Source organism: Mycteria americana, chromosome 12 (assembly GCF_035582795.1).
Source record: "Mycteria americana isolate JAX WOST 10 ecotype Jacksonville Zoo and Gardens chromosome 12, USCA_MyAme_1.0, whole genome shotgun sequence".
Classification (NCBI taxonomy): Eukaryota; Metazoa; Chordata; class Aves; order Ciconiiformes; family Ciconiidae; genus Mycteria; species Mycteria americana.
Genome location: NC_134376.1, coordinates 3,197,204 through 3,210,544, shown reverse-complemented (window position 1 = coordinate 3,210,544; position 13,341 = coordinate 3,197,204). Strand labels below are relative to the sequence as shown.

General features: G+C 50.0%; 1 protein-coding gene across 4 annotated transcripts in view; it reads right to left on the bottom strand.

Moving 5' to 3' along the window:
• Window positions 1–13,341, bottom strand: part of CACNA1H (calcium voltage-gated channel subunit alpha1 H) — a 262,906-nt gene that overhangs the window by 111,992 nt on the left and 137,573 nt on the right. For all 4 annotated transcript variants that reach the window (XR_012777680.1, XM_075515653.1, XM_075515654.1 and 1 more), the window contains 3 exons: window positions 12,941–13,074; window positions 8,108–8,205; window positions 2,744–2,903 (listed from right to left, as the gene is read on the bottom strand). Coding sequence is in view for 3 of the 4 variants with exons in the window: in XM_075515653.1 (XP_075371768.1) it covers window positions 2,744–2,903; window positions 8,108–8,205; window positions 12,941–13,074 (392 nt within the window). In the remaining variant the exon portion in view is untranslated. The remainder of the gene's footprint in view (window positions 1–2,743; window positions 2,904–8,107; window positions 8,206–12,940; window positions 13,075–13,341) is intronic.

The following is a 13,341-nucleotide window of genomic DNA, read 5'->3' as shown; positions in this document are numbered from 1 at the left end:
CAGAATCATGTAACCGCTTTCCCTGTTACTGCCACACCAAAGTCACTCCATGTCTTTTCCCCCTATACAGCTTGCTGTTGGGGTGTTAAAGACCACTGCAGGGGTGAACCATATCCCAAAGCCTGGAACTACGGATTCAGGAGAATGAATCAGGAATAACAGCAAAGATGGGAATAGTTTCATCTGGATTCCCCCAAAACTTTCACACCAAGCTCCAATCAACCTGGGATAGCTTCTAGCTGGAACTGGAGGGCCTGATTCATTGCAGCCAGGTTTCTCAGGTCTAAAGCTAACCCAGCGAAACACAGACCAGGACAGTACCTTCAGTCTAGGTGATGGTTCCAGAGCAACCCACATTTGTTACACTGACACTGGCACCAGCAGAGCTGGAGTAGCCCTGTCCTGCAACAGAGCTGCCCCATGGGCATGCCAAAGGCCTATTTTCTCCCAATTTCTCTGGAACGCTGTAACTTTGTTCACAGTATCCCTGAACACATGGCATCAAGCAACAGGACTTGGGCACAGGCAACCGACGGCCCACAGCCACCCAGATCCAGCACTACCTGCTGCTGGGAGGGACCCAGGAACCAGTGCAGAGCTGCGGTGAAGCGGGAAAGAGAAGATGACCTCTCACAAACCTCCCGCCTTTTCAAACACAGGTCCTGAGGCTTAGCACAGGGAGCCTGATTTTGCCTTCAGCGACCGGGACCAAGACCCTGATAAGAAAATCCTGCGACGCCTTTGATGCTGCTGATGGCCATTACATAACAGTCTGCTTTCCCCAGGCTGCTTAATATCTCTACTTAGCAAACGTTTCCCCTGTGGTTAATTTTAAAAGCTCCACTTTGCAGGAAATCACACAGCATTTTAGAAACCTGGTCAAAGAGATGAGAGGGACTCGCCGAAGCTAATTACAGCTCTGCGCTCCTTGTGCTCAAAGCACTGCCCGCACATGGTGCCTGCCCCATGCAATGGGGCCACCCAAGCGCGGCTTTAACACCTCTCTTTGGGCTTTGAAATGTCAACTCGGGGGTTACTCGGAGTGATGGAGGGTCTTGGTGACCAGCAAATACCTGCCGTGGGTGCAGGAGAGAGCTCGTGAGGTTGGAGCATCAAGATGCAGGAGCAGAAGCATACACACATGGCAGACTCATCGATTTTCTGCCTTTCAGCATCTCTGATGGGATGAGTAAGCATCATCAGAGACAGTATGCAGCACAGAGAAAGGCTCAGAGAGCTGAAAGCCACAGGACTAATCAGTGAGAGGCAGGAACAGGCCCTGGGGTAGAGCTGAGGGATAATCTCTGCTTGTCTTCCAGACACAATACAAATTGTAGTCAGCAGATGATTACAAACAGATATAATTACAGGCTCTATCTTCTCTTACAGAGCTAGAGTTGCCCTGATTAGCTGGTCTCAGGCATTTCCTCACCTCTGAGCCGCTGACATCTCCAGCGGTCTCTGACAGGAGCCCCTCCAAAGGGATTTTCCCAGGCAGACCTCCCTTTTCACAGGAGCTTGCAGGCTGCACTTAGTTTTGATCTATTGTGCTGATGGGTTTTAAGGTGCGTCCTTACATTGCACCTCTGAAGGGGCAAATGCAGAACAGCCCAAGCTCAGTGTCATGCTGAGGAGCACCGAGAGCAGGACTGTCCCGTGGCAGGTATGAGCCAGGAGCCAAGGGTGATCCCAGTGCCAGCAGCACCTGCACAGATGGAGTCTGAACACAGCAGGCAGAGCCCAGGGTCCATTCAAAGCCCCAGACATGGCAAGTGATGAACCAGATCCAGGACCCACCCAGGGAACTCGGGCAGGAGCCAAAGAAACCAGGAACAAAGACAGAGCTAGAGACAAGCACACCAACAGCACAGCTCAAACCAGCACTAAGGGCCACAGGCTGAGCTTAAATAGAGCTCCTGGCCATGGGCAGGGTGTGGGTGGAGGTCCTCGGTGAGGCTCATCAGAGTAATTAAGGCCTATTAGCACCCTCAGCACCTGGCAGGGATGCTGGTCCATGCAACTGCCTAGCTTGGAAGAATCAAAACTAAAATTTGTATCAAAAAGAGCAGGTGATCGAGTGTGCTGCCCCTCCCTGATGCCTGTGCCAGACTGAGAGTGGTGTACAAATGTCTTTAATGCCGTCCGCATCAAGCTTCTTATCTTAATGCACCTACAAAGATTTAGTTGGTGTTTCAGCAGCATCTCCATGGTGCTGTCTGTACCAGCATGTGGAACATCTCATCAACCCACTGCCGGGTGCTGTGGTGTGCTAGGTGACCTCCCAGACCTGTACAGTTTTGGGAACTGGCAATTTTAGGAGAGGTCTAATGCTTTTGTTTGTTCTAAATCCTCAAATTCCCGGAGTCAGGGATCTCAGCGTCCTCGGACAGAGATAATGCAAACCACTAACATCCTTCTCCTTCATGGGCAGAGGAAAAAACATGAGAAAGCCACTCCAAACCCTCAGTAACTTGCTGACGAGTGGGGGGTTTTCATAAAAAAAGTACCCAGCCAGACTCGGAGTCCTGAAGCCAACAACTTTGTGAATCAAGACGACAGCCCTGTTCAGAGCTGCCATTGCAGCCGGGTGGCACGGCCACGTCGCGCTCTCGTCCACGCGCTGCTGGGTCTGCACCCCTGGCTGCACCCCAGCTGGACGCTAACGCTACTGACGGCCGGGGTTTTTCTGGTGTGGGAGAGGGAGAAAGGAAGAAAAGGTGGAGATTTTTTTTGCTGTACTTACATTGCAAAATTCCTGTCTAGGAAACACCTGTTTCTCAGCAGCCCTGCCCAGAGCTGCACACCGACAATCCCAAAGATGAAGAAGACAAAGAAGCACAAGAGGAGGACGTTGCCTAACATAGGCAGAGTATCTAACAGCAGGGTGACGAGTATTCGCATACCTGTGGGGAGAAGGAGAAAACAGGTTAGAGGAGAACCTTTGACTTTGACGGGGAGAGTGCGAATGCCACCACTGATCCCAGCTGCTCCCAGGCTTGGTCATGCAGCCAGTGCATCCTGGGCAGAGGAACTGGGATGTTTATGTTTTCCCCTATACCTTAAGGCTGAAAAGGAAGGTAAAGAGTGCAAAAGGCTTAGCAGCACATGGGAACAAACAGCGCATCTCCAAAGGGTGGACTTAAGAGTGGGATTTTCAGATGTTTTCAGTAATGCAGCACTCAACAACACACAAACATGGGCAAAACTGCAAGACAGTCTTTCCTGGAGAAACGCCCCCGCAACCCATCAGCCTCCCGAGAAATTGTCAAAATATATATTTATAAACATATTGAACATCTCTCATGAATCACACAAATTGTTCCCCTAAACAATACAGAGCCTTGTGTAGGATGATAGCTGCGGCTGCTCTCCGGGCCTCCTCGGTGGATAACTCCTCCTCCACAGAGGACTCCTCTCCTTGCTGGCCACCGCCGGCAGCTGAGAGCCATTCATACTCCAGAGCTCGCAGGACTGCCAAGCAGGGGAGGCAGGAGAAATTTGTACTTTTTTGAGGGAGGAAAGCAGGATGCAAATGTTTCTTCCTCTAAGCAAAGCTCTCAGCTCTGCTCCCTTCCCCTCCTCCTGCGCAGGCTGCCGGGAGACCTTCCCAGCCGGTCCCGCACCTCTCTGCAAGGCTCCCTATGAACCTGGGTGCAGAGCAGGGGCTCCCCCAGCACCTTTGCTGCCAGGGAAATGCTGATTTCTGTGCAAGATCTTCCATCCTAAATAAGAAGATTGAGGAAGGAGTCAATCTTGCAGAGCCTCAGCTAACCCTTGCGTCTCCGTCCAGCATGATCCCAGCATCGCTGCCCAGGGGAGACTGGGCAAGGAGGTAGGGACTGGGCTGGCACCTGGGGCTGCCCTGTCTCACACATCAGGGCGCCTGCAAACTCAAGGATAAAAAAGGAATAAAAAGGGAATAACGACTTGCAGCTCAGCAGTTCAACAGAGGTTAAATGAACCTCTGAGACACTGACCAGCAATCATTTCAACAGCTGATAATTGATGAGAGGAGAACTAATGAAAAGAGGAAGAGACAAAGGCAAATGTTAAATTATAGAAAAGAATAAAACCAGAAACCGAGCCTCAGGAGCCCGGCACACAGCAGAGAGCAGAGCTCAGGTTTATGACATGGTGGAAATCGATGCGGCTGCTGGGTAAGGCGACAGTGCCGCCTTCGGAGGCATTTTATCCCACTAAAACGCTGCTCTGCAAACACCTTTTCTTGCCTGCCTGCATGGAGCTTTTTCTCCCTGCGTTTCCCCTAGCAGCATGCTGCTCTCCATTAGTCATCCCATTTGAACGGAGCGCGGCATTTACACTGACGCGGGCTCTCTTCCCCCACCAATTTCCACGTTGGCTTCTTCCCTCAGCCAGCTCCCAAGTCATGCCTGATGCCTCTCCTGCTAATTCAGTGACGACGCTGGGCTGCAGCCTGGCATCTGCAGACCCCAGGGATTGGTGTTGGGAGGAGCAGAGTCTCCAGGAGAGCAGCGTCCGCCCAACCCAGCACCTCCCAGGCCACGGCAGGCAGCACTAGCAGGAGCCGGAGCCCCGTCACGCCGCTTTACCCACCTCATGTCGCTCTGCCAGCGGAAACGCAACCCAGCCAAGCAGGGTCGGAGCCGACATTACCTTGTCAGCACAGCACGAGTGGATAAACTGCCCCGGCCAAGAAGTCTGCGCTAATAAGTAATTAGGTGTGAGTAATAACCTCTGCATCCCAGGGCAAGAGCCTTTCAAGGTCTCCACGCCCAGCTGCGTCTTGGCTCCGGCGTGGCTCCCCGCTGCTGGCGCCGGCAGCGGATGCCTCTCCAGAGGAGCTGCGATGCTGGTGTCCAGCCCCGTGCCAGCCCCGCCGGCTGCCCTCCAAACCCTGTCCCCGTGCCACCCCGGCGCCAACGCCACCCCGCAGGGAAGGGACACGGCGCTGGCAGCCAGGCTGCGTTGGCGAGCGCGCGGGATGCCGGCCAGCGTCCCTGCCATCCCCTGTAACCGCAACGCTGGTGCCAGACACGGGGACAGCACCGGCCTCCGCTCCATGCGCAGGGGAAACCCAGAGCTGGAGGCAAATGGGAGTTTGATTTCATAACGCTTGTTCCCAACACATGCTGTCATCGTAAGCCCCCCAGGAGCACATCCCACAGCGCTGTCCTTCAGACTTTCCTTGCAAATCTATCTTTGGAAAAGCAGAAAAGACTGACTTAATTCCCACTGGAAAGACGATGCTGGGCTTTTCTTCTCCCCCCCCCCCCCAACTAATATCCTCGCTCTTTTTTTTCCAAAAATGGTTAAAATTTATCTCCCTGTGCCAGACAACTTTTTTCCGCTCAGCTACTTTTGGTATTTTGGGTTGTTTAGTGGCACCATTCTCGATATTGAATCCATCTGTTCGCTATCCGCTAAGGGTGCTCTGGGCTCTCAGCAGAATGTCAAGTGTGCCATGGGAAAAGAGCACAAGCATCGGTTAGGCTGAAATGAGGATCAGGATTTCTTTTCGTTCCCATTCCATGTGATGCCTGGTTTAAACCACATAGTAGAAAAATAAAAACAAAGCAGTGAAATGGATTTGAAAAAACAGTGACCACTACTAAAAAAAACCCCTAACTACAGCCCCTGCCAAACATATAAAGCGCAGGAATTATATTTTTCCAGTCATTTTCAAGGAATAATTTCTAATAGAGATGATGTTTTTATTGGCCGGGGTTCTCCTTTCTTTTCTGAACAAATAAAATAAAAATGACATAATCTTGCGGGTGAATTTATTGTGCCTGGAAGCGAAGAGCTAATAGCACTGGCTGGAACCCAGGAAAGTGCCCAGGCATCACAGGGATAAATCGCCAGGCTATTTCTCATGGGTCCTTGCTTCCCCTGTGCCTGCAACTGAATGCCAGGCTCCTCTCTTCTGACCCAGCCATAATTCGTATCTGCTCGACGTCCTTTTGTGACTGCCTCTGAGCCGAAAACCCCGCTCCCGCCAGCGGTGCGGTGGCCGGGGGAGCGTCGCTGCCCCAGCGCTGGGGACGGCATGGACGGGGCTGAGCGGGACCTACTGCCACGCTGCTGGCTGGGATGCGGTGGACGTCCGAGGTAATCCCCCCGCTAAGCCGTAGCATCCCCATGGACGAAATACTAGAAACGTAACTGTTATTACCAGAAACTGCAAAAATACAACAAAATAGAGGGTTGTCGCTATCCATTCTCCACAGACCCTGGATTATATCAGTCTGAAACAATAAAAGTACCGATGTTAAAAGTGGATGGAGTTAGTGTCTCATAAACAAGTAAAGTCTGTGATTATCTGCCCTCCAGGAACTGAGATATTTCTAAGAATACTAATCCTGCCCTGGCACTTGTTCAAGACACTGGTAGTGCTGTAAGACCAGCCTAGCGGCTTGTTAAGACGGGCAACTCAACTCCAAACATGGATTGAGCTCTCAGGATTTAATCGCACATACTATTAACAAAAAATTTGAATATTTTCTATCACCTGTCTTTTGGAAGAAAAAAAAAAATCAAAGTGGCAAGTGTAGCAGAAGACAGCCTAAAAGGCTTACTTCAAAGCTTCAATATCAGACTCCTAAGGAAGAAAAACACAAGCTGGACCCAGATCAGAATTTCACCTGGACTTGGAGGCGTTTGGATCCCTGGGCCTTAGTTTAACAGGCATGTAAATCCTCAAATTCCCCCGGCTTCTGCTCTCAGCCCAGCTGAATCCCAGCTTGCGACTCCCACTATTTCAAGGGAGAGCTACGAAGGGCTTCGTGGCTTTAACTAACTTCAGAGCGAGCCTGATCCTTGCCCCAGCCCGAAACCTCAGCGGGGCTCCGCGCCGAGCACGTGCCAGCGTCCCTCCGCTCCTCCCCGTCCCAGCGAGGCCATGGAGCCACCGCGCTCAAAACCCCAGAGGAAAACTTTGTGTTGTGTTTTCGGGCTACCGAAACCCTGGTAACAAAACCTCATTAGGAAAACAAAGCTCCAGAGGGTTTCATGGTCCCTTTTAGCCTCTCGTTTCTTTTGGTCTTGTTTTTAACTTCTAATGATGTCACTGTCGAATTTACAAATTTTTTTTTTTTTTTTTAAAAAAAGAAAAATCCTGACGAATTTGAGCTCAGAGAGAAACTTCAAAGACTCCTGTGCATAAACATCCGTCTGTTCCTTTGCATGTTCATCTGAGGTACTGGAACCGCAACCCTTCTGGGGGAGTTTGTTTTGCTGTCCCTAGATGTGCCGACATGATGGGCAATTAACCCAGGCAGGATGTTCAGCAAGGACCGGCGGGGCTGTGTCATTCAAATGTGCTTTTAAAAAGAACAGGAAATGTACTTTTTTTGCAAGGAACCTCTGTGATTTCCATACAATGCCACTGCATTTTGAATTGAGTGGATTTTGGTTAAAAAAATGATGAAAGCACTATGAAATTAGTACCTTGCTCAGCAGACGGCTGATTCCGGCAGGAAATTATTTCAACTTGTTGGTTCGTCTTTCAGATTGGATTTAGAAGACAAGCAGCTGAAGCCACTTGAAAATGGATTTAGGGGCCACTTGAACTTTCTATCATGGATGAACCCAATTTTGTTCTACATGACAGCAAACCCTCTGTGGTATTTTACCAGCAAAGGAGGCTGCTGCGCTTCTAATCCTCAACACAAAGAAATGGAAAGACCTTAAACAGCTGAGAGGGGAAAATGAACCCATCCGGGGCAAGAAGAGCCTTCTTAAAACTGACCTTTCCCCTTTCTTTATAGGAACCTTGTTATTTACTTTGCACTAGGAGCAGAGAGTTACTTGCCTCAGAGAGTTCACAAAAACGTTGGAAAACAGCCATGAAAATTTGGCCGTCCCAGGCATAAAATCTACTCCCTTGCCCTTTACTAGTACCGATAATCATAATACAGGATCCCTAACTTGCCATTAAAAATTAAAATAAATGAACTTGCTCTCAGCAGCAGGAGAGTAGACTACTACTGCAAGGCTTAGCACGCAGAGAGCCAGCTGGGGTGCCTTTAACCCCCCGGTTTTCCCAGGGCGGTGAGCCCGGCAGAGCCCGAGCTGCAGCCGGCCAGCCCGGCAGCGTGGCTGCGGTGCGGACGAAGGCGTTACTTACTTGGGACCCTGTTAATGGCTCGTAGCGGCCGAAGTACCCGGACGGTGCGGATCGCAGACAAGCTCACGTTGTGTCCGTCCAGAGAATACTCCATCATGCTGCGGGGGAAAGAGGGAAAGGCGTCAGGACGTGGGATGCTCAGTCGCTGGGCGTGAGGGTGCTGGGGCTGCCCGGGGTTGGGGCTGTCGCTGCCTGCGCGCTCTGGGAGCCATAGCCCGGGCTTGCAAAACCATCCACTCGGTGTTTGCAGCTCATGATGCGCATCACACTGTCAACGGGGGATATAAGGGATATTTCAGCCTCCAAGAAGCTGAAAATACCCACGTGAGCAGCGACGGTGCAGGGGCCGACAGGCAGACGTGCTCCCGGGCTAACGGGCCGCAGGCACAGGTAACACACCGGAAAGCAGGACTTGGCATGACAAGGAGCTGCAAAATGGGGGCCACAGAAATCGGGGGAGCCCCCAGCTATCTGCTCAGTCCCCGCAGCCGTGCTGCTCTCCCTTTCCATTAGCTTGTCGCGCTCCGGCTGGCGGCGCATCCGCAGCCTTCCCGGGGAGATCGCTGCTCAACTCCATGCAGCTCAAAGTCAATAAGATGTTTCTGATATTATACCCCCTACAAGCACCCCAGCGTATTTTCACGCCAGCTTATCTCTCCCCCTATGACAAAAATGTGAATGACCGAGCCGACAAATGACGTTAAAGTAGTTTGGTTTCCATTTTATTATTAAGAATAGGGAACATTTTCTTTTTCATGCTCCGTCTCCATTTCACATAAACATTTCTCTCCCAGGCTGGGAAGGACGTTAAGTTAAGTCAGTTTTCTTGCTCTTTTATAGCAATGAGTGGCAAATGTGTGTAGTGTTGTTTTTTTAATGGGGTTATGGCTAGTTAGCATGGCTGTAATTACAATTTATGAGTTTGACTACAGGGAAGCACTTGTAAATATGTCACAAATCTCTCACCACGCCTGTTCAAATAACATAACGGCATCAAAAGCAACCCTGCGAGTAAGCTGTTGGATCCCATGGAGAAAGAGCTCTTGTTTTGTTTTTTTAAAATAAACAAACAGATATGGAAGGAGGAAGGCAAACACGAGCTAAACTGCTGCAACCAGGCGCTTCAGAAGCTGCAGCGGAGAGATTTTCAATTGAAGCATCCTCCATTCAGGATGGACCAAAATCGTTATGTGCCGTCAAGAAGCAACGGCTGAATGGATTTCAGGCAACAGCCAGGAAGGTTTGATTTCGGGCCAGCCTTGCTCAGGCACATCATTGCCCGTGTGCCCGTGCTCTGCTCTGCCAGAGCCTTGCACTTCGTATTTGATGCCTTGCCTTGCTCTACAAAGTTTAATTGGGAATATCTAGATGTTCTGATGTTTGCTTCTCTTTTGTCTTTGTCCTGAAGCTGTTTGGTGTAACCCCGCGATATCACTGGCATTGCACTGCGGTGACTTCGGCCCCTTAGCCTTAATTTGCCGTGCAGAGGCCCTGGTGATTTGGAGCTGTTTTTAGTGATAACCTTCCAGAGATATTTTTTTTTTTCCCTGAAGTAGTTAGTGAGTCTTTATAAATCAAAACCACCTTAAAGCTTGTACGTAGGAACTGAGCCGAACATGATGAATAGCTTGAAAACTCAGCACGGCACGAAAACAGGTTTTAAATCTAACGTGTGTTCATTAAGCAGCCGGAGCAGAGCAGTGGGAAGCAGCCCAGAGCCGCACGCAGGACCACACAGTGGGAAAGCCATCGGAAATGCCCGTTCACACCTGCGTCGAGGGGCCTGGAGCCAGCACCAGGTGTCTGCTCTAAACAGACCTTGCAGGAATAGACAAAGCATTGTTTCAAGTCCCTGAAGTGAACAGTGCCGAAGCCGGAATCTGTTTGCTGGCGTGGTCCCAATACAGCACGCTCACAATTTATCGGGTGGCTGAGTAAGTGGATTTTAGTGTAACTGATACAGTTTTTGAACTACTAATAGCATGTAAAAGGAGTATGAAATGCTCCAGTGGGAGCTGGCTTAGTACTCCAGAGAGCACATGCAACTATCAGCGTGTTAAAGGGCCAGCTCCTGGGGCCTCACGTTTACTTGGCCCTTGGAGTTTCAATGGGGCTGATAAAAGATGAATAATCCAGGATTTGGTCTAGGAAGCAGACTTGCTGAGCCTGATACTTTGGACTCCCGTGATACTCCGTTTAGGATTTGAAAGTAAGTCTTAGGGGGAATCTACATTGCCCACTGAAGCCAACCTGAAACAACTTGAGGGATTCCAGACCGGACCTTCTACAAGCAGTGAAAACATCTGAAACCTTCATGAAAAAGTCAAAGGCTTCTTTGTCAAGGCCAAGCTTGGGGTCCTGTTCTCATATGACCCTTCTAAACCCAGAATACCCTGGAAATGCCCAACAGAAACCTGCTGGAGCTGGAAATTTTGGGTATGCAGGGACCAGAGGTCTGGGTGGACCAGCAGTTGGTAGGAGATTTCCTACAGCCTCTGGGTACTGAAAAAAAGGAGGAACAAGCCTTTGCGATGTCTTCTGCCATGAACAGTTTCCACTCCTTCAGCTGTCAAGTTAAAGATGTCCAAAGCATATCGTATGAGCCTGCAACGTCTCCAGGGACTGCATGCACAAGAAACCTCTCTGGTTTCAGCTCTTGTGGACAACATTTTTGATATGCAGGAAATGCTTTCAACTTGGCTGCTGGACAGACTGAAAGGTTGTAAGCTCCATTCGGTCTGAAATTTTCCAGGGTACATTTCTCAGGCGAACAAAACATGAAAGGGCTTTCAGTGCTGGAACAAACTTCAGACGCAATCTGTTGCTAGAGGCAGAAAATATGTTTATTTTGTAGTTTCCCTGCTTACCCTCTGCTCTCTTTGGTATACTTGCAGCAAGCCAAATCAGCTTATTTGAGGAGACCGAATGGGGCAAACAAAGCAGGCAGCACTGCCTATCACTTGTTTCCCTTCTTATCAGAAAAAGCCTCATAATAAACTTCATCACATCCATCCGCTTGCTGGAAACAGCAACTCTTGTTATTCCAGTAGCGTGCTCCCTGCTAAACCACCTCCAGTTTTAGGAGCAGACACTGGATCGAACAGCGGTGGTGGGAGAGGTGGAGAACCCCAGCCCATGGCACAGCTTCTCCTTGCCCTCCACCAGCGTTACCGGCCAGCCCAGGTCCCAGCCCAGCCTCTCTTCTGAGAGATGGGAAATAATGTCACAGGTACAGCTCAAATACACCAAAATCATCTGGAGATGGCCCAGGATCAGCCAGAGAAGGGGCCGTTCCTCTTCTCATCTTCAGCCTGAGTAACACCAGACCGGCAGCAGGGCTTCCCATTGGGGTCTCCTGGTGCTTCCGCTGTTTTCATCCTTCTCAAAGGTATGCCAGCCACGGAGGGTGGGGAAATGCCCTGGCAAACTACCAAATTGACTCACCAGCCACCTTCCCCCTCGTCCCAGGTGCTATGTGAACAAAGATCCTGGTGCCAAACCTGACTTTGAGGTATGAGCAGAGGGCTCAGCCTTTCTGCCTGCACGCGCTATTTTCGTCTCCTGCTTTGCTGGGATGAGCTGTTTGATGATGTGGGGAACCTCTGCTCGCCCATCAGGAGAGCTCAGCCTGCAGGTTCAGCATGGGGCAACGCTGTCGGCACGTTGGTTATGGATGGCAGATTTCTGATCCCAAGTTCCCCCTGCAACTACAGCCTTGCTCTTCCCCTACTACTTCTGGTTTAAACGCTGCACCAGCTTTGGAAAGAAAAAAATAATTAACTGCTTCTTTTGTTGTCCCTGCTGTTCTTTCGTGGGCTGTAACCGCACACGGGTTCAAAGGAAGCTCTGTGCAGGAGAGCTCATGTTTTATTCAAACCAGTAAGGCCATTCCTAATTGTATTCCAGACAAATAACATGGAGCAAAACTCCATTAGTGCAGTGCAGATTGTACATCACTAACGGAAGGGTAAAAGTACCCCAACATATTACAGGAATGTTCTAATTAACCCCAGGCTGGTCATTATAAACCCAGGAATTCAGAAATAAGGCAGAGCTTTGCAATTAGAGCAGTCTATCCCTTTCTAAGGTATGCTAAGCAGGTAAGAGAGCCTGGGGTTTCTAAAATCCATTTATTTATAGGAAAAAATTTTAGACTTGCCAAGCTTTTATCCACTCAGTTTTTTCCTATGGGTGTGAGGGAACTGGTGTCAAAAGCACCCAGATCTTCCTTATATCTGTTTATTAACACATCCTGCACAAATAAGCAGCTGTGGGAGACAGTATTAAAATGTAAACCAAGAGAAGTTTACAGGAGGCATTTGCACACTTGTAATTTGGGTCAACTTCTGGCCAGCTTCTTCCACTGGGATTTCAACCTTCTGAACCAGGTTTTTGGGCTAGAGTCTCCTTGCTTGGCCCATTTCTGCCTCTCTGCCTCACTCTAATGGTGTCACATAGCAGGAGCGGGGCTGAGCTGCTGTGTGCTTTTTTCCACCCGCTCTGCAGGCAACGGCCTTAACCGCGAGCACTGGGACATACCGGCCGTCGCAAGGACTAGATCAGCGTGCGCTCGATTTGACGGAGATGGCTCTGGCGGAAGGATTGCTACTGAAAACCTGATGACTTTTGCCCTGACATTCGTACCCCACCCCGTAATCTGGCGTGGTTGCCAGAGGTGAAACCAAATGAGACTTGTGAGACTTTGCCTTGGCTTGAGCCTGGCAGCTTTCACAAGACATTATGAAAACTGGCCAGGACAACCTACAGATTTGGCTCTCCGGGGTGCTCTTGCTTTCACTGCGAAGAGCAAATTTATGAGGTTTTGTTACTGACCCCGCCATCACGATGAAGAAGTCCAGGCGATTCCACGTATCTCCAAGGTAACACTTCTGCCCGAAGATCCCCAGAGCCACCATCTTGATGACCATCTCCACCGCAAAGAAAGCGAAAATGAAGTCGTCAAATGCCTGGAGACCAGTAAAAGATTATTACAGTCAGTTCTGCTGTGCTTTCTTATCAGGGAAAGGGAAAGCAGAGACATGAGCACTCCCACCACAGAGGCACTCTGTATAGCCTGGCAGACGCTGCGAGGCAAAGCACTGGTACCAAAGTGCCACCTAACGAACTCAGAAATAAAACCTGGCATTTAAAACCTATGCATTCAACAGCAGCTTGTGGTTGGGTCCAGGAGGTCTCAGCAACTTGCAGTGGAAGCTGCGTTTCCAGACTGGGCA